The following is a 27,432-nucleotide window of genomic DNA, read 5'->3' as shown; positions in this document are numbered from 1 at the left end:
AAGAGCAAATAAAGTATTTACGCGTTTAAGGTTTCTTTTTAAAAAATGCAAAGGAATCTTAAGACACCGGCAGATTCAACATTTCATACTACAGTACATAAATACCACCGAATTTTTAAAAGGATGAGATGGCTGGTTCGGTGGCTCATGCCTGTAATCCTAGCACTTTGGGAGGCCAAGGTGGGCAGATCACCTGAGGTCAGGAGTTCAAGACCAGCCTGATCAACATGGTGAAACCCCATCTCTACTAAAAATACAAAATTAGCCAGGTGTGGTAGTGCATGCCTGTAATCCCAGCTACTCAGCAGGCTGAGGCAGGAGAATCGCTTGAACCTGGGAGGCGGAGGTTGCAGTGAGCCGGATTGCTCCATTGCACTCCAGCCTAAGCAACAAGAGTGAAACTCCATCTCAAAAAGTAAATAAATAAATACACAGTTATGAGTTATAAAAATATGAGTTATGTCAACATATATTAAACATATCTGTTGGTCTGACAAAGGGTGTCAGCCTGGCCTTTTCTACCAGGCCATACTTTCAAAATACAAGATCTCTCCCTGCAACTCCTGGGTGGAGAGGAATAAGAGGGATGAGGTGACCCTATGCCATGTTGCCAGCAGGCTGGCAGTAGTTTGCAACTGTTTTCTCATTTGTACCCTCTTCTCCAGAAAAGATAATTGAGGCAGAAGTCCTCTTGACTTTCTCCCTTTCCATGGATGTCAAAGGATCTTTAATTAGCTACTGAGTTAGGACTAACATAGTCCTTTCAGCAGACCTGCTTCATTCCGGGTGGCTTTGTTTGACTGTTCTTTATTACTGCATGCAGGGAGATCAGTTTTATTAAGATTGTAAGGCTTGGAGGAGTGACACCATTACCTACTTACTGGGAAAAAAAGTTGTTTTCTTCTTGCAGGGGGTGTTTGTGGTTAATTTTCTCCCTCCTGCCTCCTCCCCTTCCTCCCCTCTTTTCATGTCCTCTGGTGTAGTCTAGTATAATCTAATGAATATGTGAGGTTGTCAATGATTTATACTAATTATCCATTTGTCTTTAAATGTATTTCACGTAAGTGAAGAATGTGGAAGTTGGTTGTACCATATGGACACATAAAATATTAAAAGTGTCATGTCCCTATTTCACAGTTTTCAGTTCAGATAAATCTCTCGATATTCATGTAGAGTTAGATAAGTGACTCTTCAACCTTAAGCTGCCATGCTCACTCCACCATTTCAACTTCTTGTCTTACTCTTTCACCTTTCTGCTGTAGGAAAGCCTCTCTTCTCACATAAACCTTAAATGAGCTGTTCTTTAGAGAAATAAGATTCTGTGACTGCCCTTTCACTTAAACATCCCTTAAGTATAAAATGAAGAAAGAAGAAGGGACTACTTCTAAGAGTCTTTAGAAGCACAGTGGACACAAAATGAGTTTTAGCTAATCAGAAATTAAGAAACCTGCTCATCCTAGCACTGAACTTGCCTTCGGGATCTTGAGAAATCACTGCACCTCCTTGGTGTTAAGTTCCTCATCTGTAAAATGGAGAAAGTATTAATATATTAATATAGTCTAAAGTTTGTTTTAAAGATTAAATAAGCTCATGTATTTTAAAGTTTTTAAAAGAATATAAAGATATCACAAGACTTTTACTGAAAGCAATGATAGACATGACTCCACTGACTCATCTATCAGTGCTTACCCTCAAATATGCCTTTGACTTTACCTCTCTCAAAGAATAATGTAACTATCCACGTGATTTTCTTTTGATGATTCTCAAAATGGATATTAGAACCACCTGGCCAATGCATACAGCGTAGAACTCCAAAGTGCTGAACATTGTATTCTGTAAGATAGAATCAGTATCAACAGAAATTGGTGACAGGAAGGTAGTAAAGAAAAAGATATAGAAATTGATGTTTGAAAAGTTGGGTGAGAAAAATTTTTAAATAATGTACAGGAGGGAAAATTTGAAAACATTGTTATACCTTGTAGAATTTATAAGACAGAAACTTAAAATACAGAGGCTAGAGCATTGACAACAATGTCTCTATTGTTGCCAAGTTACAGTGTAACAACCCAGCCCACCTCCATGTGTAAGAGCAGAAGACATTGAATAAAAAATTTCAGACTCATCCCTTCTCAACCTTTTGGCTAAGATCAAGGGTACAATATTCCAAATTCCATTCCTGTTAAAAGACTACGTTACTACTTTCTTGTAGTTCATTATGAATTAGTCCTCTTACATATTTGTCTCTACATTATGAATAGTATACTTTTATTACATTTTTGTGTTAATTTGCTAGATGTATACCTTTAAGGTAAACCACATTTAATTTCTTTAAAAAAATTCTTTTTGAAATTGGTCTTGATTATTTTGATGCCTGAAATACTGGTAAATAAATCTTTTTTTAACCGATATTTCGGGTATCCAAATAATCTATTATTTTTCCAAAGCATGGAAGTTATTTTCTGGCTATTTTCTGTTTTAGTTCTCTTCTATAAACAAGTATAATCAGCTCTGCTCCTTTAGAGGTGAATACCTAAGTGTGATAACTGAGAAGGCTTTGGTTTTAATCAAAGGGACTACTCTTCATTGTAAGTCCAAGTGACAGATTCAATTGGATTATTGAGCTGTATAAAACCAAGACAAATCTATCACTTCACTCAGCAAGCACACTTTCTGTGAGCTTGTCATTTTTTTTTTCTGCTGCAAAGGAATTAGCATGAAAAACAGTGCTTGTGAGGAAGACAATATATAATGTAAGAAAGGCTCAAATAAAGGAAATACTAATATTGATCTATCCCTTACATTACTGAAAGCAATTCCAGGCAATCCAAACCATTCTGGAAATCTTCATTTTTACTGGGACTCTGTACAGTATTATGTTTCCTACTTTGCTGGAATGAAGCCCCGTTGTGTACTGTCCTCGGCATCTCAAACATTGTATTTGAGATGTCTGTTCAGGTTGCCATAACAAAATACCATAGACTAAGTGGCTTAAACAACAAAAACATATTCACAATTCCAAAGCCTAGAAGTGTGAGCTCAAGGTGTCAACAGAACTGGCCTGTTCTGAGACCTCTTTCCTTGTTTTGCAGATGTCTGCAACCTCATGTCTTCCCTTGCTCTTCCTTCTGTGTGTCTGTACTAATCACTTCTTTTAAACATACCTGTCATATTGGTTTAGTGCCCACCATAATAACCTCATCTTAAGTACCTCTTCAAAGATCCTGTGTCAAAATATAGTCACATTCTCAGTTACTGGGAATTGGGACATCAACATAGGAATTTGGGGAGGCTGCAATGCAACCTACAACATTCTGTCCACTCACCCCCTAACATTTCTGTCCTTCTCATGTGCAAAATATATTCACCTCATCCCAAAAGCCCCAAAAGTCTTCACCCATTCCAATATCAAAGCTAAATTCAAGTCTTATTTATATTATCATCTAATTGAGATATGGGTGAGACTCAAGGTATGATTCATCCTGAAGCAAAGTTTATCTCCAGCTGTGAACCTGTGAAACCAGAAAAGTTACTTGCTTCCAAAATGGAAAAGTGGGAAAGTCATAGAATAGACTTTCCTATTACAAAAGAGAAAAACCAGAAAGAGGAAAAGGGTGATGGATTCCAAGCAAATCTGAAATCTGGCAGGACAAATTGCATTATATTTTAATGCTAAATAATAATCTTTGCTGGCTCAATGTTATGTCCTCCAGGACCATGAGAACAATAGCTTACTCTCTTGGTCCTGGGCAGCACTCCAGCCACTCTGGACCTGAAAGAGGAGACACCCCTACCTCACAGCCTGTGTGCTCTGGACCCGTGGTGGCAGCAGCAGCCCTGCCAACCTCTGATTCACCTTTAGGGTCATTGTCCTTTTTTCTTGAAGGATAATACATGTTTGTAGCTGGGTAGCTCTACTGACCTGTCCGATAGAATCGCAGAAGTCTGGCTGCCTTCCTTAATTTCACCCTGTATCTGTCCCCTTCAGTCAAAATCTGGCAGCATTTCTACTAGTATAACCCCGTAATTTTTCCTGTCTTCTGCAGAGATACCTGATTAGATCCATAGGTCATATTCCTATAATCTCTTTATCAAATGCTTTTCCACCCATACCTTTAGTGTTTGCTCCAGAACATGCTTTCTCATTTTTTACAATGTGGATCGGCTGAAAATTTTCCAGATCTTTAAGTTCTGGTTCCTTTTTGCTTACAAATGTCTTTTCAACTTATTTCTTTCCTCTAACAATTTGCTACAAGTAGAAACCAGGACATACCTCCAACACTTTGCTTAGAAAAGTTCTCAGCTAAATATCCAAGTTCATCACTTAAAAATTCTACTTTCTGCAAAATATTAAAGCACAATTTGGCCAAGTTCTTTGTTGCTTTATAACAATAACTGCCTTTTTTTTCAGGGTCCAATAACATATTTCTCATTTCCATCTGAGATTTCACAAGAAGCACCTTTAATGTTCATATTTCTGTCAACATTCTATTCATGATGATATCTGTATATCTCTGAGACTATAAAAATCTTTCTCTATTGCTGTCGTCTTTTTCTTCTGAAACTTCATTAGAATTGCCTTTAGTGTTCATCTTTCTACCAGCATTCTCTTCAAAGCAATCTAGGCTTTTTCTTACATCTCAGAATTTTTCCAGCCTGTACCAGTTACCCAGTCTCAGAGCCTCTTTCCCATGTTTAGGCATTTGTTACAGCAGCACCTCGCCCCTCATTACCAAATTCTGTATTAGTTTTCCAGGACTTCCATAAGAAAATACCACAAACTGGATGGCTTTAAGAACAGAAGTTTACTTTCTCACAATTCTAGAAGGTACAAGTCCAAGATCAAAGTGACAGTGGGGTTTGTTTCTTCAAAGACATCTCTCCTTAGCATACAGATGCCTGTCTTTCTCCCTGTCTTTACATGATCTTCCGTTTCTGTGTCTATTTCCTGACCTCTTCTTCTTAGAAGGACACCAGTCATATCAAATTAGGGTTCACCTTAATGACCTAATTTTAACTGAATTCCTTTTTTAAAGACACTATCTCTAAGTATAGACACACTCCGAGGTACCAAGAATTAGAACATTGACTTATGAATTTTGTGGGGGCCACAATTCAGGCCATTAAAAGCCTCTATAAGTTTTTATCTCTAACCATGATGCCATAAAATCCATCTTTATTTTTTCTAATTTAATGTACTTACTTTTCTAATGCCATCAATCTTGTCTTCCTTTTTGTGGTTGCATCTTTTCCTTTGGTTTCATACCACTATAGGCCTGAAATCTTATAGTGCTCTCAAAGATCAAGTTTACATTGAAAACATAAAATTACTTTAAAAAGGAAACATGACCAATGAAATGTAAAGAAATAGATTGCAAGCACAACACAACACAACACACACACACGTGCGCACACACACACACACACATATATTTTCCATAATTGCATATACATGCACACAGGTTTTTTCATTTCCTTGGGCTTGACATAATTTCTTATAGGCATTGCTCTAGGCTAATGTTAACTGAATGTGCATGTTAGTTGGATTTGGCAACAGTGCCCAATTTCTTAGATGACACTCACAGAAAATGCCTATATTCTCACCCAGTCCTGAAATTACTGGCCAAATTTATCTTCCGAGCCATCCTGCACTCTGCAAAATATCATGTGATACTGAAATTCTTTTGTCTTTGAAAGTGAAGCACCAAAAGCCAAACCTAAATAGCCTATGAAGTAATACTTTCAATTTTGATGCTTTTTATTAATTTTTAAAACATCTTACCCTTTAGTATATTATTTTATCTTCCAATTTGTGATTAGAAAAAAAAATGGCTTGAAATTTTTACTTAAAGGAAAATAATGATTCATTTGAGAACACTTGTGCAGAGGACAGATATGAACAAGTGGTAGGGTGTGGTCCATGGGATGATTCTTCAAAACATATGCTCTAAGGAGATTCTAACCAAAACAAGAAGTTTTGTTTTGTTTTGTTTTTTGTCACACCAAGCTGACCATTTTTATTCTAAGCATTTAGAAAGAATCAATCCTGTACCAAAGAATATGACCCCTAGAGTTTTCTAAATAGTTGTCAGCATTTTAGTTAATTTCCTAAACTAATTTTTGCTTTTAAAACCCAAACCTCAAAATCATCCATCCTACACTAATTTAATGTGATAGATAAGAACAGCTGTAGGCATTTCAGTCTAATCTGTACGGTATACAAAAATCTAAGCTCTTTCCCCTTCGATACATGAAGGAGAGGTATCCAAAGTTTATTCTCACTAACATATGAGGACATGCAATTCCATCCTGCCTATGTAGTTAGATTCTTAACTGCTAAAACTAGGCACTATAACTTTGTAAGGGCTACATTACATGTCCCCACTTTCCTCCTTCATCCTGCTTGCAAGTTTCCAAGGATAATGGGTGGCTACCCACTTAATAACATTATTAAGACATGATGAGAGATTTGAACTTTCTCTGTCCCAGATTGTCATCTTGATCTTGCCTAAAAATCTCAAGATTCTGAAAGTTCACCACCTGATTCTTTTTTCTCTTTAACAGTTCATAGCCTGTCTGCCCTGTTACCATTGTTCAGCCATGCAATAGAGTGGTAATTGCTCATAGTACCTGCACATCTATCATTGCTCAAGCTTCATGCTTCAAAGAGTTCTTTTCTTTGGCATTTTATCAGGAGGGTGATTTCAATTTTGTGATTTCAGCATTTCACAAAGCAGACAATTTCTCCCACCCAAGAGCCTACGTTTGCATTCACATCAAAACTAGGGTCCAGAGAGTTCATCGTCTGAAATAACACTACAAGATTTTGTAAGCAGAGAGCCAAGGTAACAGTATTACATGGAAATAAGTACAGAAAACATATTATAGCTGCTGTTTCACTTTTAAAAAATGCTGTAGGGTATTTTAAACTTTTCTTAAAATTTTTAAAATATGTTTATAAATCTTTCACAACAAGTCCTAAAGGCCCTCTGTATGTGAGTTAGAAGCTATCTGAAGTCTCTGTTCCATTTTCCACATGCATTTTAATTTTTGCATGTTTTTCTGAACTTTTGGCACTTTGAAAATGGAAATTTATCTAAAAGGACTCTGATAGCCTTAGCAGGTTTTCAGCAATTGTCAGAAAACAATTTTGTGCATAGGGAGTTTGTAGTCAGTCTATATAAAATGATTCAAATACAATTTATGTTAACATTCTCAAAGATATTTTACTTGCTCTTAACATTTGCTTAGAGTGAAATCTAATGCTTTCATGTGCCCCATAAAAATAATTATATTAGGCCGGGTGTGGTGGCTCACACCTGTAATCCCAGAACTTTGGGAGGCCGAGGTGGGTGGATCACAAGGTCAGGAGTTTGAGACCAGCCTGGCCACTATGGTGACACCCCTTCTCTACTAAAAATACAAAAATTAGCCAGGCGTGGTGGCGCACTCCTGTAATCCCAGCTACTAGGGAGGCTGAGGCAGAAGAATTACTTGACCCCGGAAGGCGGAGGTTGCAGTGAGCCAAGATTGCGCCACTGCACTCCATCCTAGGTGACAGAGTAACTCCATCTCAAAAAAAAAAAAAAAGAAAAAGAAAAAGTTATATTATTTTTGGACTCATTCTCTTTTTAAATTTATTTGCCTTGAAAGCAAAAATAGCAGTAAATTCCATGCTCATTTTACATACACATGGTCATCTTAAATGAAAAACAAATGATACTAGTAATTGATGACTGAGTAAAATCTTAGACATTACTTAACTGTCTGTGTCTTTCAGTTTCTTTTGTTTTATAGTCACTTTCACTTGTTCATTTAAAACATTTCTGAGTACCCTTTATGTATGAAGTCCAGTCTAGGTGCCAGAAATACAAATGAACAAAACAAACAGAAAATCCTTGCTCTTTTACAGTCCAGCATCAGGAGACACAAAATAAAGAAAAAACATAACAAACTGAAGAGAAAGAGCAAGCTAAGAGGTTCTGGAAGGGCTGAAAGGGCAGATTGCGATTTTAAATCAGTTGGTCAGAATAGCACTCAAAAAAAAATGACAATTGTGCAATGACTTGAAGGAGGCGAGGTACTTAAACCCTGGGAATCATGGTTAAAAGAGTGTTCTAGGTAGAGAGAGGAGCCAAGGAAAATAATCTATGGCTGGAGCTTAACTACCCTGTTCAAGGAATAGTAGAATGCTCACAAATTCAACAATGAAAACATCAATAGACCCATTTCATTTAGTCTAATATCCTTTGAACCTACAGTTAGTAGGCATGTATTGAGTCAGTCTTTGTTAAAATAAGCTAGTAGATTCTCATAAATACTATTTTAAATTTTATCTGCACATGTTCATACTCAACATTTCAATGCATGCATTTTTATTAAAATTGTACATTTTCTTTTTTTTTCATTATATTGTAAACTTCTGGATAAGGAATTGGTCCACTATTTTTCTCAATGTTATTTTCTAGACTCAAGGTATTTGACAGATGTTTTTATCTGTAAACAGAGGGTAAAAAGAAAAGAAAGATCTTTCTTAGTTACACAAATCACAGTGGTCGGAGCTTTGGGTTTTTGCCTCAATTTGCTAATGTGCAATTGAAAGACAATTAATTAATTAAATATGTAAAATATTACATAAATGTAAATTAAATTACATCACTTGTTTTTCACAAATATATGAATTATGAATAGGAAATCTGAGAAATAAAATGCAGAAATGCAAAAGTAGTTCCTCAGAAGAAAGCAATGTAATTTGAAGAACACTGGGAAAATCAAAAGATGTTATATGTTGTGGCCAGTGATGACATTTCGTGAGCTGTTGACCTGGATTTTCATCTCTGATCGCCAGTTTCCATCTGCTCAGTGCTGGTCACCTGGATGGTACAGTAGTTTGGCCCTTAGGGAAGAGTTACCTTCCACATTTATCCATTTCATGCTTTATCTGTTTCTAAAATCATGTCTCTCGTGACTAAACCTTGCCAACCTTCATCTGAATCCCTAATTTGCAGTCAAATGACAAGTCCATTTTATAAATACTGTATCTTACTAGTTCTGAGGTGCCTCATAGGCCCTTTACATCAGAGCTTTCCCTGATTTGTTTTAATCTGACTGCAGGTAAGCTTCAAAATTATTTAGCTTAAAGTATCTTATTTTAAACTTTTTACTATTTCCAGATTCCCAAAAGAGACATGAACGTATTTAGCAGATAGATTGATTCTGAGAAATATCAAACGAGATACTCAGAGAATATTATTTTAAATGAAAAGCCAAGCTGCTCAGCGTTTAATACCTTTGATTCTACCTTTCTTATAAACACAGACAATGGAATAGATTTTATTTTATTTAGAGACACACAAAACATCCTTCATTTCAACCTCCTGCTACAAACTGTACATTGCTATTTATTATTCATTCGTTCTATATCTATTTATCTCAGCTATATACCAAGGACTGTGGTAGATGCTGGGAGTAAAAAGACAGTTAAGACTATTCTGTCTTCAGGAATTTTAGGCCTAGTGGAAGAGAAGTAATAGCTGACATTCTACTTTGATTAGAGCTGTCCAGGATATTATCATTCACAAGTATATAATCAAAGGAAACGGCCTATGCTTACCAAAGTCATAAAAGCTAATGCATAAAACAGTTGCATAAACCAATAACCTATTTGCAAATCTGAAGTTAGTATTTTCCTCACACTAATGTGAATATTTACATATAATCACTATTTGGGGAAATCTTCCCCAATATCGGATTATAAGAGAAACCAAATTAATATTCATAAGGTTGCATAGTGAGCAGTCTATTAAAGAAATCTGAATAGTCTTAAGCTATAGTCAGGCTATAAAAGAGTACTAACTTGAACAAGCCCAGCCCTAGCAGCCTAGTAAACCTCCATAGTGACTTACTTGATTTCCTGGAGATAATGTCTCCACTATTGTACAATGCAGGCTACACAGCCACATCCTAGTTCCTATCTCTCTCTGTTCCAGGCTTTCTGGGTTTTTGTAAACACTTATTTTCTTCAAGCCAATCAAAATATATTTGTCTGTGTTTGAGTTAGCACTACCCATTCACTTAGATAGGTAGAAATGAATAGTGACATAGCATACTTTCTTGAGACTTACCTTAGGCAACTGTCCCTATATTGCTTCACCATTTTTTAATATATTGACTGTTCCCTAGGCATGATGTGTATTATCAGAAAAGCATGATTTGCAATAAGCTGTTGGAACTATTATATTCAATGAGTATTATGTTTGTAAAAAATGACTTTTTTTCTTTATAGGTTGTCAAAATGATGATTATTGTTGTCATGACATTTGCTATCTGCTGGCTGCCCTATCATATTTACTTCATTCTCACTGCAATCTATCAACAACTAAATAGATGGAAATACATCCAGCAGGTCTACCTGGCTAGCTTTTGGCTGGCAATGAGCTCAACCATGTACAATCCCATCATCTACTGCTGTCTGAATAAAAGGTAATAACAAAACGAAATGCAAGTTGCTTGTCACACCCACCTTCGCTGGAAACATACAATGTTCCATTTTCTTGGTGCAAATTCAAAGTGCAGAAGGAAGGGAAAATTTAAGAATTCTCTGAGAGAGGCACAGGCTTTATCTTTTAAAACCCCCATACACACTTTATAAAGCACCCCACATTAATAATTAGATGCCCCAAACAATGTTCTTGGGGTTCTAACTGGATGATTCTTCTATGGGCCAACTTCTTCCTCCAAAAGCTCAGAATTTTACCTGCCAAAGAAAAAGAAGTACCCTCATGATTGAAGGAGAACTGAAAATATACTCAAATCTTCAAAGAAATGAAGATACTTCCTAGAAATTCTTGAATAATTTCTGTAAGATGGAGAGATGATGGCATATGTGAGCAGACTTTATTAAAAAGGATACATTGTAAATAAATAAACTTTGAAGTAGAAGGTTTTGTAAAAACAAGGGGAGCTCCAATCCTCCTTCCTGCATGGTGAGGTGAGGTAAGTAAGAGAGCATGCAGCCTCCATGGAGATGGCTTGTGAAGAAATCATGGTGGTCAAGGGAAAGATGTTTATAAAGTTAAAAAATGAAAAGTGAGAATATTTATAGTCAAATGTAAAACTAGAAAAAAATGATAAAATCTGCTTTCCAGATAAAATCACGTTGGTTTTATTGGTCAGCACATGAAGGGGTAGGGTTAAATTTCATAGGGTTGGTAAGTCCTGCAATAAGTCAATGTGGTTTTTTTGCAAGTAGAATTGGGACTTTATGTAAGTAACTGCATGAATTAAATCCTCAGCTCTCTCTTCCCAGTTGGGGCTCTACCACACTGTGCCTTAAGTTTGTTAAATATTTAATTAATTCTTGCCTTTTTTTTTCACTAATTGCATAAACCATATCTCAATTCCCGCCACCCCACAAGCATTACATCCACTTTTAATCAACTTCATTTAAAGGTTTACAAAGATAAGGATTTTGTACTTTCATACATGATTAGATAAAAACCATCAAGATTAGCAATTAATTCTAACATTAAATGAGACTTTATAAATGTGTAATCATTTCTGAAAGGAGCTATTTTGAAATATATCATTTTTAAGTGCCTTAATTAGCCAGCCTAATTCAATTATATTTATGTAAATGTATAAAATTATTTTAGAAAAATATGCTGTTTCTTTACTAAATTGGTTACCTGATGCTATGTGTTTGCTATTGATGACTTCTCACTGGTGGGAATGAGATGCTTTTCATTGCTGGGAATCAATGCTTCTCATTAACGGGAAATTAATTTCCATTCAATTCAATTCAAACAAGAACTAAAAGACTAACAACAATACTGTGACACAAATTCTAAGTTTGGCTAAAAACCAAACTCAAAAACTGAGTTGTTATAACTACCTTAAGTAGAATTTTCTGTGGCAGCTGAAAGACATATCTGCTTGAAAAAAACAACTTTTTCTTTCCGTGGCCTGCTTTTCCTCAGATTTCGAGCTGGCTTCAAGAGAGCATTTCGCTGGTGTCCTTTCATCAAAGTTTCCAGCTATGATGAGCTAGAGCTCAAGACCACCAGGTTTCATCCAACCCGGCAAAGCAGTATGTACACCGTGACCAGGATGGAGTCCATGACAGTGATGTTTGACCCCAGCGATGCAGATACCGCCAGGTCCAGTCGGAAGAAAAGAGCAACGCCAAGAGACCCAAGTTTCAATGGCTGCTCCCGCAGGAATTCCAAATCTGCCTCCACCACTTCAAGTTTCATAAGCTCACCCTATACCTCTGTGGATGAATAGCCTTAATTTCATTTACTGAGGTAAAAGATTAGTATGAGTCTATCATGGTGCCAATCTAGGCCCCCATTCTCTTATTTATCGGTCCTGTCCTATATACTCTCTAGAAACAGAAAGCAATTTTTAGGCAGATATGGTCAAATTGAGAAAGGTAGCATATAAATGTGACAAAAACACTAATAAAATGTTAGCCTCCACCCAAAATAAAATGGGCTTTAAATTTATTCTTTGAAAACTCTAAATTATTATATGCAACAAACAAAAATATGTCAGAAAAAAACTATCTCATTTACAAATTGCAATATACATTTGTGACATTAAAATGACATATAGTTTTTCCAAGAGATTAAAGAATCTTTAAAACATAATATCATAAGTGAAGGGAAACAAAATCTATATAAAATTGACTTTTTTTGCCTAGAGAAATAAAATGGGAAAAAAAGTTAAATGATTCATTTTCCCACTAGAGTAACAGAAAATTAACCTCAAGAAATAGGAACTGAAAATCTTTGCTCAAGAAAACTCATTTTGTAGAATGTAAAGGTTTAAAGATTTAAAGATTTCTTCCATGGCATTTAACTGAAAAGGAAATCTAGTTAAATCATTAGGCAAATGTATATTTCATTCTCTTGATTTTTTTTTGTGTGTGTGAGAGAGTGAAATTTTTAAAAATTATATACTTTTTGACCATTACTTATTTTTAAATGCCAAGCTAAAAAGTAGTCAAAGTTAGGACCTTAAAAAATATAAAGAAAATTCCTATCATTCTTTTTATTTTTCACAGATTTTTTAAATGCTAGATTATAAAACAGTAAAGGTATATTCCAATAAATAGGGGAAGAATACTATTCGTGTTCTCTTCCTCTCCCCTCACTGGATATAGAATAAGGACTAGGAGAAATTATCAGAAAATATCTTCAAAGGCGACTCCTTAGGGAAAAAAAGTCATAAGTGTGACAAAAGAAAATATGGTTGAAAAATACCAATATATGGTACATATGAGCAAACCAGGCAAAGTGTGGAAAGGTGAGTTACCTCTTGGAAAACAAACCTGCACAATAGTTCGGATATGTGTGAACTGAGCAAGAGGGTGAGTCTAACACACCTCCTTCCACAGCTGAGCAAGAGGGTGAGTCTAACACACCTCCTTCCACACAGAGACCTTTCCTTTCATTTCCTTAGATTATTCAGAAGTCTTACCAGAAAGAAATGAGATAATAGTCCTAAGAAAGCATCAATTTTACTACAAGAAGATATATACTAGCACATTTCTAAGACTCATAACATAACAATAAATACTTTTAAGTGTAAAAAGTAACATCCAGACCTCAGTGCTTATAGATCATCTTTCCTTGAATTAGGGATACGGTCAGTCCTGCTCAAGAAAGCAGAAACTTTTTGAGAATGTGAATGTGTAGTACAAACTTCTCCTTTAAACTATTCAGTTTGATTTTTACAGATATTTGTCTAAAATAATATTCTCTAACACTTTGTTGTTGTGCCTCCACCAATATTAAAACAAAATATTTTTGAAGAACAGAATAAAAGCAAATATTCAATGGCAAATCATGGTCTATTTCTCAAACCTCTTCCCTATTTTGGAGCCAAAACCAGAAATGCCCAATTGTTACAAAGTGTTCAAAGTCTAACCAAGCTAAACATATGTGTTCCAGCTGAATTTCTTCTGATGATACCAATAAACAAAGAGACACACACACATACAAATGTGCCTACACATTCAATCATTTAATGAATGCAACAACTTCAAAGAATTAAAATCGAATACTGAAATAATAAGTGGTCATTACAGCATTCCCATATGCTCAATAAATTCTGTGAAGCTTGTGTGCATGTTTTAAATAAGCAAATTGATTATGTAGTATCTAATTGTTTGACTATAATGTTTTTGAATGTTCATTCTTAAAACATATGAATGTTTACCATACAATGTAAAAGTGTCAAGAAAAAGCCTAATATGTAAAAACAGTTATCATTTTCTTAAATTTGTAAATGACATGGTACTAACATTAATTAGTGTTTTAGACATATGGAACCATATTCAGCTGTAAAATAAGAATGTAAAGTTTAGCCCTCAAATTTAAGGTCATCAGCCACTACCCAAGTATCATACATTTGAAAAATGTAACTCCTGGCCCTCACATATTAGAGAAATTCAGTAGAATTTTCTAAGACATTTATTTCTAAGGAAAAATATTGGCCTCGTCAGTTGGATTGTTGGTTTGGTTCGGCTTCTGTGAACATACTGATTGCTGTGTTGCTTACCGAGCACCTCGATTCTAGTGTGACAGAAATACTCAAGGTTCGGACAGTATTTTTTCAGTGCTCTCCAGAAAAAAAGCTGGCATCATTCACTTACTGCTCATGGCCCTTAAACTGAGTCCTATAGGCAGAATTTTTTAAGTTCAAAAATTTAAACAGTAATAATAAAACAAGAGTGAAATACAAAAGAGAAGATTTTCACCTTTCTGTCTGAATGTTGACGGTAAGAATTACAGAATAATGCACAAAATCAAATTCAGTGGGATTCATTTTTATTTTATTTTATTTTATTATTATTTTTTTTTTTTTTTGAGACGGAGTCTCGCTCTGTCGCCCAGGCTGGAGTGCAGTGGCCGGATCTCAGCTCACTGCAAGCTCCGCCTCCCGGGTTCGGGCCATTCTCCTGTCTCAGCCTCCTGAGTAGCTGGGACTACAGGCGCCCGCCACCTCGCCCGGCTAGTTTTTTTTTTTTTTTTTTTGTATTTTTTAGTAGAGACGGGGTTTCACCGTGTTAGCCAGGATGGTCTCGATCTCCTGACCTAGTGATCCGCCCGTCTCGGCCTCCCAAAGTGCTGGGATTACAGGCTTGAGCCACCGCGCCCGGCCCAGGGATTCATTTTTAAACAAAGTCATGCCAGTGTTTTCATATTTGCTAAGCTTTGAAAGAATCTGCCTTCAAAATTTACTCTACCCTCTGTTTCTAAAGTTCAGTGTGAATCTTTCCATTGTTTGGAGGCAAACACTGGCTCAGACTACTAGGCAGATGGTTAAAACAGCCCAGGTTTTTTTATTTAGATCAGTATCAGAAAACTTCAAAATATTTTTTAAAGAAATATGAAAGAATCAAAAAGGTTTACATCATTGCAAGGATTCTCTTTTAAACAAAACACATTAAATCAAAAATAAACATTGCTTACTATTTTGCATCTGGACAAAGTACAAGATATTGAAATTACCTGTATGGGAAAAGATTAAAGCAGACATAATTATTACAGAATCCACTCTCACACTTCTTTATTTTTTACCAAGTATAGTATACTGTTGCATTATTCAGGCTTCTAACTTTATGATGGTGACATTTCTGACCCAACAGCCGAATTCATGTCCTTTTCCAGATCATGCCAATGTCTTAGAAACAGCGAACTGAGCAATTTCAGAGTGAATCCCACCCTTACAAAGCACATAAAGAATACCTAGAAGCTTGGTATCAAGCCTATGAAATACAAAATGAATGTGAAAAATAAATGCTGGCCAACTCAACATATGAATTTAGTTTTTGTATATGCAAAAGTTTCCTCTAAAATTTTCTGATTAGTACCTGGTAAACTATTTCATCAAATAGAAAAGCAGGAGAATTACAAACATTTCTCACACTTCTAACAGTAACAATTTCCTACTTGTCATTGATAATGTGTCAAATGCTAAGGAAATCCAGAATGACAGGGACCATGTAGAATAATAAGGTTGGAATAATTTCCCTTAAGGCCAAGCAGGAATAAAGAATAAAGTTCAGTAGGGCTGCACAAGGTCATTAGTTTTGTGTTTTAATACATATATAGAGAGGTGAAAAATCTGTTTATATAAGAAGTCAATGTATATACAGTTTGTAGTGAATAAAGTATTTTCAAGTTGTGGTAATTATACTGAATATGTTTAACATATTTACACCCTTTGCATATGTGATAATGTGACAGATTTAATTTCTATTTTTTCTTTAAAACCATTAAAACTAATATTAAAACTAAAAGAAGTCTTACTATTTTCCTATTGGCTAGTAAAATATATGTTATGGAGGGTCCTCTCTTTTCTAAACATACTCACCCAACCATTCCTCAAAAACTACATTGTGCTTCCTTGTTGATTTTTCCTCATAGAAATGTCTAATTTTCCTAAGTTATTGATTCAGAAAAAAAATTGTGGGGACACAATTCTCAAAATATAAAAAGAAATTCTGCTTAGAGAGCCAGTGAATTGGAAGGGAGGGCCAAAACTGCATGTAGCTGGGTAATGAAGCATAGAATTTTAAAGTTGTGACAACCAGGATAGTCCAATCAACAGACATGGGTTACATCCGATCTTCACTAACAGTTTACTAGAGAACTTCAAGCAAGGGGTTCTCTGCTCTGAGCTTCACTTAATTCATCAGCGAAGAAGGGAAAAATAATAATTTCTTCAAAGTACTGATGTGAGAATTAAATGAGCTAATGCATAAATAGGGCAAAGCCAAACAAAAAAACAAATGTTCAAAAAAATTATTACAATAGTCTCCACCCCATTTCCTTTATACAGTTGATTCTCAATAAAGTAACCAGAAAGATTATTTAAAAACAGCATCACATCATCTTGTCCCTCTACTCAAAACCCTCTACTACCTTCCCATTTAACTCAAAGGAAAAGCCAAAATTTTTACAATGGCCTAGAAGCACTTTTATGATGTGGCCTTTTCTACCCTTCCTCCATATTCACCTGTTCTTTCCTGTGCTTATTAGGATTCTAGGATCCATCTACACTGGCTTCCTTATTGTTCTGTAACTTTGCCAACCATGCTACAACCTCAGGACCCATACTGACTATTCCTTCTCTATAGAATGCTGGCCACCAAGATAGTAGCATGACAAACTTCTTCATTTCATCAAATCTTTTCCCAATAAGGCCAATCCTGATTACCTTATTTAAAATTGCATATCTCCTCCCCCTCAACAACACACACAATTTTTCCCTATCCTCCATCCTGAGGTTTATTGTTTCATAGCATTTATCATCTTCCAGAATACTACATAATTTACTAATTCATTATATTTATTGTATATCTCCTTAATTAAAATGTAAGCTCTATTGGGGTCTGGATTCATTAATAGTTATTGAATGAATGAATTTAAAAATAATAATAATAATCTGAAAATAAATTTTAAAATAATTGATTTCTTATCAGAAATTATGAAGGCCAGAAGGCAATGTGATGACATACTTAAGGTGCTGGAAAAAAAATTCTAATCCATCATAACTACCCTTCAAAAAATGAGGAAGAAATTAAGATGTTCTCAAATAAACAAAAACCAAGAGAGTCCCTTATCAATAGGCCTGCCCTACACAAAATGCTAAAGGATGTTTTTAAGGTTGATATTGAAGCACACTAGGCAGTAACTCAATGTCATTGAAGACATAAAGCTCTCTGGTGACTACATGTGCAAATATAAAATCCAATGTTATTGTATTGTTGTTGCATTTTTGATTCATAATTTCACTTTCCATTTACAACACAATTTGAAAGACAAATGCATAAAAATAATTATGATCTGTTGTTAAGAACATGATGTATAAATATATAATTGATGATAACAACATAGAAGTGGGAACAGAACCGTCCTAGAGCAGAGAATTTTCTATGCTATCGAAGCTAAATTGATATCAATTAAAACTAGATTGTCATAAACTTAAGACGTTAAAGTATTTCCATGCAACTGCAAATAAAATATCCTTAAGAAGTAACACAAAAAAGGAAATGAAAGGGCACACAAAATGGTTTAAATACAAAAAAATAAATTGAATACAAAAAGAGTCAATAAAAGAGGAAATTAAAAACAAAAATGGCCTAAGGCATACAGAAAACAATTGCAAAGTGATTGAAATGACCCCTTCTTCTCAGTAACTGCTTTAAATGTAAACAGATTTAAACTATCCAACCAAAAGGCAAAAACTGGCATAATGAATAGAAAAACAAAATGTGATCCAACTACACGCTTTCTGCAAGAAACTCACTTTAGATCTAGAGCTACAAATAGGATAAAATATATTTCATGTAATACAGTAACTAAACAAGAACTGAGTTAGCTATACCAACAGACAAAATACACCTCAAGTGAAGAACTATTTTAAGGGACAAAGAAGGATATTACATATCTCTAAAAGGCTCAACTCATCAAGAAGATATAATAATTGTAAATGCATAAGCACCTAACAACAGAGCTCCAAAATGTATAAAACATATATTGACAGAAATAAAGAGAACAACAGTTCTACAGTAATATAATACTTGAAGACTCCAATACCCTCTCCTTTCAATAATCGACAGAACATTTAGAGAGATAGTTAATAAGAAAATAGAGAACATACACAATACTATGAACCAACTAGTCATAACATACACATATAGAAACCATGGAAAGTGAAACCACAAATAAAGAGGGACTACTGTACACCACTGTCTTTTCTGGTTCCCCAGCTTGTGGATAGCAGATCATGAGACTCTTCAGCCTCCATAATTGTTTGAGCAATTAGGGAATTGGAAATCAAAACCACAATGAAGTACCACTTCACACCTACTAGGATAACCATAATCAAAAAGACAGACAATAACATACTGTGGCAAGAATGTGGAGAAACTGAATGCATTGAATGTGGATACATTGAAATGGAAATGAGTGTAAAACGGTGCAGCCACAATGGCAAACACTTCATTAGTTTCTCAATATGTTAAACACAGAGTTACCACTGGACCCCAGATATTCTACTTCTAGGTATCTACCCAAGAGAAATGAAAGCATAAATTCACACACAGCTTATACATAGATGTTCATAGCAACAGTATTTATAAAGCAAAAAAAGTGAAAGCAACTAACTACCTATCAACTGATGAATGGATAAATAAAACATGGAATTTCAATAAAATGAAATTTTATTTGGCAATCCATAATAAGAAATTAAATACTGATTTGTATATTTGTATTATGACATAGACTAATCTCAAAACCATTATGCTAAGCGAAAGAAGCCAGCTACAAAAGACAGTATACTGTACAATTCCAATTCTATGAAATAAACAGAATAGGTAAATCTAACGAGAAAGAAATTAGTTCTGTAGTTGCCTGGTTGCCTAGTGCTGAAGGGGAGAGGAAGGAGTATAAAAGGATAATGATTGTGAAGAGGCACACAATTTCTTTTTGGAATGATGAGAATGTTTTAAAATTAGATTATTGGTTGGCTGCACAACTCTGTAAATATACTGAAAACTACTGGATTGAACATTTAAACATGTGTAAATTATATATCAATAAACCTATTTTAAAAATAGGAGTTTTATTAAGCAAAAGTCAATGACCGATGTCTTTTAAAGGAAACCTAAGGAAAAAAATTAACAAATCACCAAGCAAAACAGTTGAAGAAATCTTAAAAAATAACTTACAAAATAGTAAAAGAGTCAGTTTCTGTCTTTGCAAATGGAACTGGCATTTTTCATTAATATTTCCTTTAATTATGAACATAACTCTGAAACCATACAAAAAAATTTCCTTCAGAAAATTCCGGTCCATAAGTAGAATTTACCCCAGACTAAGAAACATGGTAAAATAGGATTTCAACCACACGATAAAAAATAATCCACTGATTCGGTATTTTTAGTTGTGAGCAGTATAAACTAACTCAGATAATCTTAGTAAAAATAAATTTTAATTAATTTATTTGTTTGTTCATTTACAAGAGGGTTCACTCTCTCGCCCAGGCTTGAGTGTAGTGATGTGATCATAGCTCACTGCAGCCTCAAACTCCTGGGCTTGAGTGATCCTCCCACCTCAGCCTCCCAAATAGCTGGGACTATAAGCATACGCCAGTACACCTGGCTTTATTTTTTTTATTTTTATTTTTTTGTAGAGACAGGGTCTTGTTATGTTTCCCAGGCTAGTCTCAAACTCCTAGCCTCAAGTGATCTTCCTGCCTCAGCCTCCCAGAGTTCTAAGATTATAGGCATGATGACTATATTAGGAAACTTGCAAACTTTGAGAGCTAGAAGAACAAGTGTGGGGCCTGGCAGTCACTGGCAACACACAAATCACACCTCAGAACCATTAAAGTAGCTACACTGCCACAAGAACTGCTGGGCATAGTCACTGTCACTCAAAAATGTTTTATCACCAAAACCATGTAAATGATGCTGACGCTGAAACTGTTGCTTCTTCTCCCTCTGAAAATAGGATATTGGTGCTACTCCCTCTCCACCCCATGAGAATACATTCTCCTGTGTCTCTGAGCTTTGCCTCAGGAATTCTCAATTCAAAGCTCAGAGTGTACATATCAAATTGGGATAGCCGAAGTTAATGTGCTTGCACTTAGCTATAAGACCAACTGAACATAAGCCTTGGGTTTTCTGCTTCTAAAATGGGAAGTAAGATCTGCTTCATAAGCTGGAAATTCCCCACACACACATGCTAAGAATTCAACAAGAATGGCAAATATCTGTTATAGATGCCTTGAGAAAAGAAAATATACCTAAATGTTATGTAGATGTCTTTGTTTAGTAAAATTACAGTTTACAATTTTCCTTTCATTTTTCTGTGTTAACCATATTTTCCTTAATACGCATGTACTGCATAATAAAAATTTTAAAAAGCATTATTCTGAGGAAAAAGTGAGCATTCTATTTTAACTGAATTCACAGGAAATGTCTCTTTTTTTCCAACGTTACTGTTACTTTGAGTTTCGAGCATGAAAAATAATTGCTACATGTTTTAAAGTTTAGAATAGGTGGCTATTGATAGGCAGATAATATCACAATTAGGGAAATTAACATAACTATTGTCTAGATATAATGTCACACTCACAAAGGTTTTGTATGAGTTAAAAAGGAACTGACAAGTCACATAGGCAATTATGAACAGCCCAATCTTTCCCTAACTGACTTGAGCCTCCACTTTGTCTGAGTTTTCAGGAGGACAATGTGAAGACCTCTTTTGATTACCTATATCTTTTATTTTCATTGATTTGCTCTTCTCAGTTGCAGCAAGAAGCCCACAGTTTATTCTAAAATGTATTGGAAAGGCTATAGAAAAGGATACCAGTGCATGAATGCAAAGTCACTAGAATATTGTTACACGTTCTAAATCATAAATCCTCTCTGTACTAGAAATATCCATTGTTGAGTGCCCTCTTCCTCCTATTTTCAAATAGCCTGAGAGTGGATGTATGTGGGCAACCCTAAGTGGCCTGAGAGGACAAGTGCATTTTAATGAATTCATCTCTGAGCACGTGTTTACACATGAAGCTATGGAAATCACTAAAATGTTTAAAGCTTCAGTTTTGTGCTCTTAAAAGGCAGTGACCCCCAAACATAATCCTTTATTTAGCAGAGCACCATGAATTCTTGGATATGCAAGTGTAGTGAGAGGAGAGAATTGGAAGGATGTATGACTGAATTCATTGATTTCAGCATATGCAATCATGGTAACAGCAAATTCTGAGCTCCCAAGAAGAAACTGAGAACCTGAACTAGGGAAGGAGAACAGCCCAGTGGTGGTTAAGTGGGGACACTGGATCAGTGAAGAGTAGTATGTAGGCTTTAGGCAAGAAAAACTAACTCAAAATGTTGGGTACTAGTGGCAGAACCCAGGCATCTCAAAGAAAATTTTGCATACTTAAAAGTTGTTTACAAATGGAAAGAAGGGGTGCTAGAATGCAAATCTTGACTAATATGGCTCGTTATTAAAGAATAAAAGGATTTGGCTAAAATTAAACTCTCTCTGCCTATACAATAAAGACAAGAGAGAAAACAAAGAATGTAAATTCCCTAGCCAACACTTCAGCCTTTTAATCCAAAGCCAGGCCAGAATAACATTGTTTCTTTTTTTTTTTTTTTTTTTTTTTGATGAGACGGAGTCTCCCTCGAGTGCAATGGCACAATCTCGGCTCACTGCAAGCTCCACCTCCTGGGTTCACACCATTCTCCTGCCTCAGCCTCCTGAGTAGCTGGGACTACAGGGGCCCACCACCACGCCTGGCTAATTTTTTTTGTATTTTTAGTAGAGACAAGGTTTCACCATGTTAGCCAGGATGGTCTCAATCTCCTGACCTCACGATTCGCCTGTCTTGGCCTCTCAACATTGTTTATTTACTTAAGAATAGTCATCCAGGCTAATGTGGTCCAAAAATTTGTGATACTTTTCAGTTACTACTACACAGTTATTCCATGTCACCTTACCTCATTACTCTGTGTTGCATCTAATCCATCCCATCCTATCCATCCCACAGCCCCCCTTGTCAAGTGAGTGCTCTGCTTTTACCCTACCTTTACACTATCCCAGGGTTGCGCCTGCAATATTAATAGTAAGAACAGCAAAGAGATAATTGTCTGCAAGCTCATTAAAAGCTTTAAAAAGAACACGAGGGACAAATAATTTCTTAGTCCTCTGCAATTTAAAGATCAAGGTGAGAGCACAGAAAACACAGATCTGTGAGGAAACTACTAAAGTTGACAGTTTAAGTACCTCAATAAAAAATGAAAAATAATTTTAAAAATCAAATGTGCCATCTATTTAAAGACAAAAACTGCAGTGCCACTTCAAAGCCACCAAAAAATGAAAGTTAATTTTAAGAAATTGACTTTTAAATGCCAAACATATTTTTCAATAGTTATAGTAATAATCATTTAAATGTATGATACTAAAAATGTATAACACCTTAAATGGTTTATTTTTCACACTAAGCTTCAAAATAAGATTTTTGCTTTTGGAGGATGTTGTTCTCCTCCAAGCTATGAGTCAATGAATTGAACTCTATCCCTCCTGTGGTTTTGGTACTGCCAAAATCCAACAGTCAAAGTGTTTTCTTGCATCAAGGCATGAGAAAAAAAAAAGTCTTAGAAAAGATACATCTAATTCCTAACTGCATTCCACTGACAATACTGGATATATGATACCACCGAATTGCAAGGGATCCAGAGAAATATGGACCCTGACTAGGCAGCTACTTGCCAGCAACAACTTAGCACTATGGGGGAGACAGCATAACTGGTGAAAATGTAGCCTTATGCTACAGATTACCTACCTGGCTACCACGTATCTATGAGCACCATTAGTGCCCAAGACAGAACATACTCTGATGCATCCCGCTGTTGACATTCCCAAATAGCTTCCAGTTACTTCATCCTATTCAAAGTTCAGATATCCAGCTGGTGTGTGGTCTTCCCCATCTGACCTTAATGGGGCTACTCATAGTTCTACAATCTATTATCTAAAATGCTAAGGCATCTGTCCTGTTCTACATCCAATATACAATAGAGGAGAAAGGATAACATAATTACAAACTCAAATTCAGAAAAGGGAACAATGGAAAACACACAGCAGGCACTGGTCTATAGCAATGACAAAGTTCTAGGGGTTAAGTATTGTGTGCACTTCCTCTCCTGTATTTCAATATCTGATTTTAAATGGCTGTCATATCTGTAAACACATGCATCGCAAAGATATATGAAGATGCATAAATGTATATCATTAGCTTCCCTTACTGATAATGGATATTTAAACATAAAATAAGTAAAAACGTTCCTTATATGGACATAAGCAGAAAAATGATGTCAAATCCTAATTATTTTTCACTATGCAAAATTTTTCTTAATCTTCTGGTCTGTAATGTTCATAATTCAACATTCAATCACTTATACTTAAATGCTGAAAGCTGCTCTATTATCTTAGGTGTACAAATATTTTAACATGCCTTATATAAACTTGGAAAATGAAACTCTTTAAAATAGAATGTTTAAATATTTCTGAAAAAAAGTCTGTGTTTAGGTTTTGTAAATATGCACACAAGAAATTAAAATTTTAGAGAAAGTTTCCTCTTTTTTCTATGAATTATGAGAAACCTTCTTTTAGGCTTAGAGCTCCAAATTCATAGTGAAATATAATCAGACTGGGTGCAGTGGCTCACCCCTGTAATCCCAGCACTTTGGGAAGCCGAGGTCGGGGGATCACCGGAGGTCAGGAGTGCAAGACCAGCCTGACCAACATGAAGAAATGCCGTCTATAGTAAAAGCACAAAATTAGCTGGGCGTGGTGGTGCATACCTGTAATCCCAGCTACTTGGGAGGCTGAGGCAGGAGAATCACTTGAACCCAGGAGGCGGAGGTTGTCATGAGCCGAGATCATGCCACTGCACCCCAGCCTGGGCAACAAGAGTGAAACTCTGTCTCAAAATAAATAAATAAATACAATCAAGCAACTACTTTGAAAGTTCTTTTGACCCTGAGTATGACAACTAAAGAACACATGTTAGCTGTTCTCAGGCTGAAAGACCTGTCATCCCATCTTAAGTTCAAAAAGATAGCTGCCTCCTCTCGATGGCTTAACATTTCTTAGATTTCACCTCCTGATTTCTCTCAGGAATTGAATGAACTTCCACAAACACAAATCAGCCATTTCTATTTTATGCCTGTCAAAATCCATGGAATTCATGGTCCAATACACAATGTAGTTCATCTATCTTGTATGATAGTAACCTACCTCACATAATCTTGTGAACTATGGTTATTAAGGACAATCCCTTATAGATAAGAGTGAACGCAACTAAAAATAAGCACTATATAATTGCATTGCAAATTCTCTTAAATTATCACATGAAATTGCATTGCTAAGAATGGGGTTGAGATCATTGTGATATTTCAATCCACCATTATGATCATTCTCAGAAAACAAGAGTATATTAGAATACAAAGTCCATAAAACATTCACAGTGGTCCATAATATTATACCAAGAACAAAAGAGTTTCCTTTCCATGCAGTCTTAGAGATCGTTCAATTTATGCATTTTATCTATTTTTTGTAGTTCAATTTTATTTTAATAAAATCAGAATATTCACAGCACATGCATTGTTAGCATCTGAACTAACACAATAAGCAATTACTAAAGCTATAGTGACTTGAGGTGCAATCTTTATATCAGCAAGTTTAAAACCTTATGTGATTTTGAAATCTTACTAACTGAAAATATTGCCTGCTGATAAAACTTGCTCAAATGCTATCACTGAATGTACAGGTCACTGATTATGCCAACTAAATTGCCAACTAAAGATAACCACAGGTTTGAGGATTGCAATGTGCCAGACATCCACTGAAAAAAAAATACACAAAACTAAACAAAACTCACACAACAAACATCTGAGAATCTGGACACTTCATATCAGTGTTGTGAAGCGTTTCATTAATATCTTTAGACAAGTGTATCAAAACCTTGGCATGATTTAATTTCAAGTCGCCAATTCTGTTTTTACTAACATCAGAAAGTTATAGCTATCGTACCATGCCAGGTCTGCTTAATTTGACTTAAGAGTTTAATATGACTTAACATTAAAAGCTCACACTACCCCAAAATAAATAATTTCATGAATATGGTGACATTCAACATTCAAGTGCCATCGTGTTTGTACTGTCTTTAGTCAAGTTTCTTTAAACTTTCAAAGAATCACTTTTAGGCTTACAAATAAATATTTGTCAAAATGTTCAATAAATATTACATAAAACTAACAGCAAAAAGTATCTAGAAATCTGTCGTGTGCAAATACTTTTCTTCCCAATGGTCCCAGATAAATTTTAGAATCTATTTCCATCCCCTTCCCAGACAAGCTATGTTCAACAATCTCCAAGAGACAAAATAAGGTTGGAAGTTTAAGGACATGCACACAAGACAAGACATATATACATATGTTTGTGTGTATATATATGTGTGTGTGTGTATATATGTGTGTTTGTGTGTGTATATATATATCTGAATGTGCAATAAAGTAAGTACTTTGTACAAATTATGGGCAATATATACAAGAGCCTAAACTTAGACTAACTGAAGTAACAACATGACAAATGACCTCAATCCTGTCAAGTGTACCTACTTAATAAAAGTTTTAGAACAAGGCACAATACACTTGAAAATCTATTGCACTTCAGGAAATTTTTGCCATCTTCCTATGCCACTGTAAAAAGATTGAGCACTTTAATCACCGCATTCTGGCCACAAAATTAGAACAGAATTCAAAGTGGCAGAGGCATTTTAGTGGTGAACAGTGCTCATCTTTGGCCAGATTTAACTTAAACAGACTATAAATACAATGGAAACCTATGCAACTAAAACTGCGCTGTAGAGCAGAATTGACACCTTGTGCAGTTATGTACATATTTCCAACCTGTGTGATCTTAAAGATTTCAGTTAGTTACTCTTCTGGAGCCATTTTTACAAAGTCTATAGTAAGCCAGTTGAGCATCTCAACTCAGCTTGAACAGTCATGTGAATCAGCATTTAAAGTAAAGCCTGCTGTGTAATTCTTCCTGTTCCTACCCTCTTGACCAAAAAACATCAACACTAGCATCTGTTACTAGACCAAAAATCATCCAGGACCTTAATGAGGGTTGGTCATCGCTGTGGTCCCCATCTACCATTTCAATTTCATTTATGGCAGGCATTTAAAAAGTCTAAGTAGATGAGTTCTCCTAAAACCTTATTTCAAGTTGCCAGACCTTTAAGCATTCCCTGTAATAGTATGCCCACATTTGGCTAGCTCATAGTTAATAATCTGCCTAAACACTGAAAGAGGAGTTGCTGTATTTACTTGTATTAACTTTGAAGACAGTGTTTGAATGCATGTACGTATTCATACGTCACCTCATCATGACTGGAATGGCTTGTTTAAAGGCTGTGAGGTTACAAATACCTATCCAGGATAGAGTGAGCAAATCAGAACTTTAACTTACTACAGTTTGCCACACTGGAAACTAATTTCATCAATATGCCCTACAACATTTGTTGTTTGTTTTCCTCCAATTTTCAAGTATCAAAAAGTCCTAATGCAGGCTACCAAATAGGTTTATCCTTAAAGTATTTTTGTATGAATCGATGGTTCCGGTTAAGTTGTATCACACCTGTGTCCCAAGGTTTGACTTTAGCCCAAGTTCAGTAATTTTGTCAAAACAATTGATATATTGAACCAACAGGACATCAAAATAAAAAATTATCTAAAGTTAACATTAACAAACAAATAATCCTCAGTCACAAAATTATAATTGCAATTTGGGATGGAGGTAAGCAGGAGGGGAATTAATCCAAACAATGGCAATTAAGTCT

The 27,432-nt window shown here is 35.4% G+C and overlaps 1 protein-coding gene across 1 annotated transcript in view; it reads left to right on the top strand.

Moving 5' to 3' along the window:
- TACR3 (tachykinin receptor 3) overlaps window positions 1-12,324 on the top strand; it is a 104,736-nt gene extending 92,412 nt beyond the window's left edge. The window contains 2 exon segments of the mRNA NM_001037862.1: window positions 10,283-10,479; window positions 11,976-12,324. Coding sequence (NP_001032951.1) covers window positions 10,283-10,479; window positions 11,976-12,282 — 504 coding nt within the window. The 3' untranslated portion in view covers window positions 12,283-12,324.
- The last annotated feature ends 15,108 nt before the right edge of the window (window positions 12,325-27,432 follow it).

Source organism: Macaca mulatta, chromosome 5 (genome assembly GCF_049350105.2).
Source record: "Macaca mulatta isolate MMU2019108-1 chromosome 5, T2T-MMU8v2.0, whole genome shotgun sequence".
NCBI lineage: Eukaryota > Metazoa > Chordata > Mammalia > Primates > Cercopithecidae > Macaca > Macaca mulatta.
The sequence above is the reverse complement of the archived record's forward strand: the minus strand, read 5'-3'. Positions and strand labels throughout refer to the sequence as shown.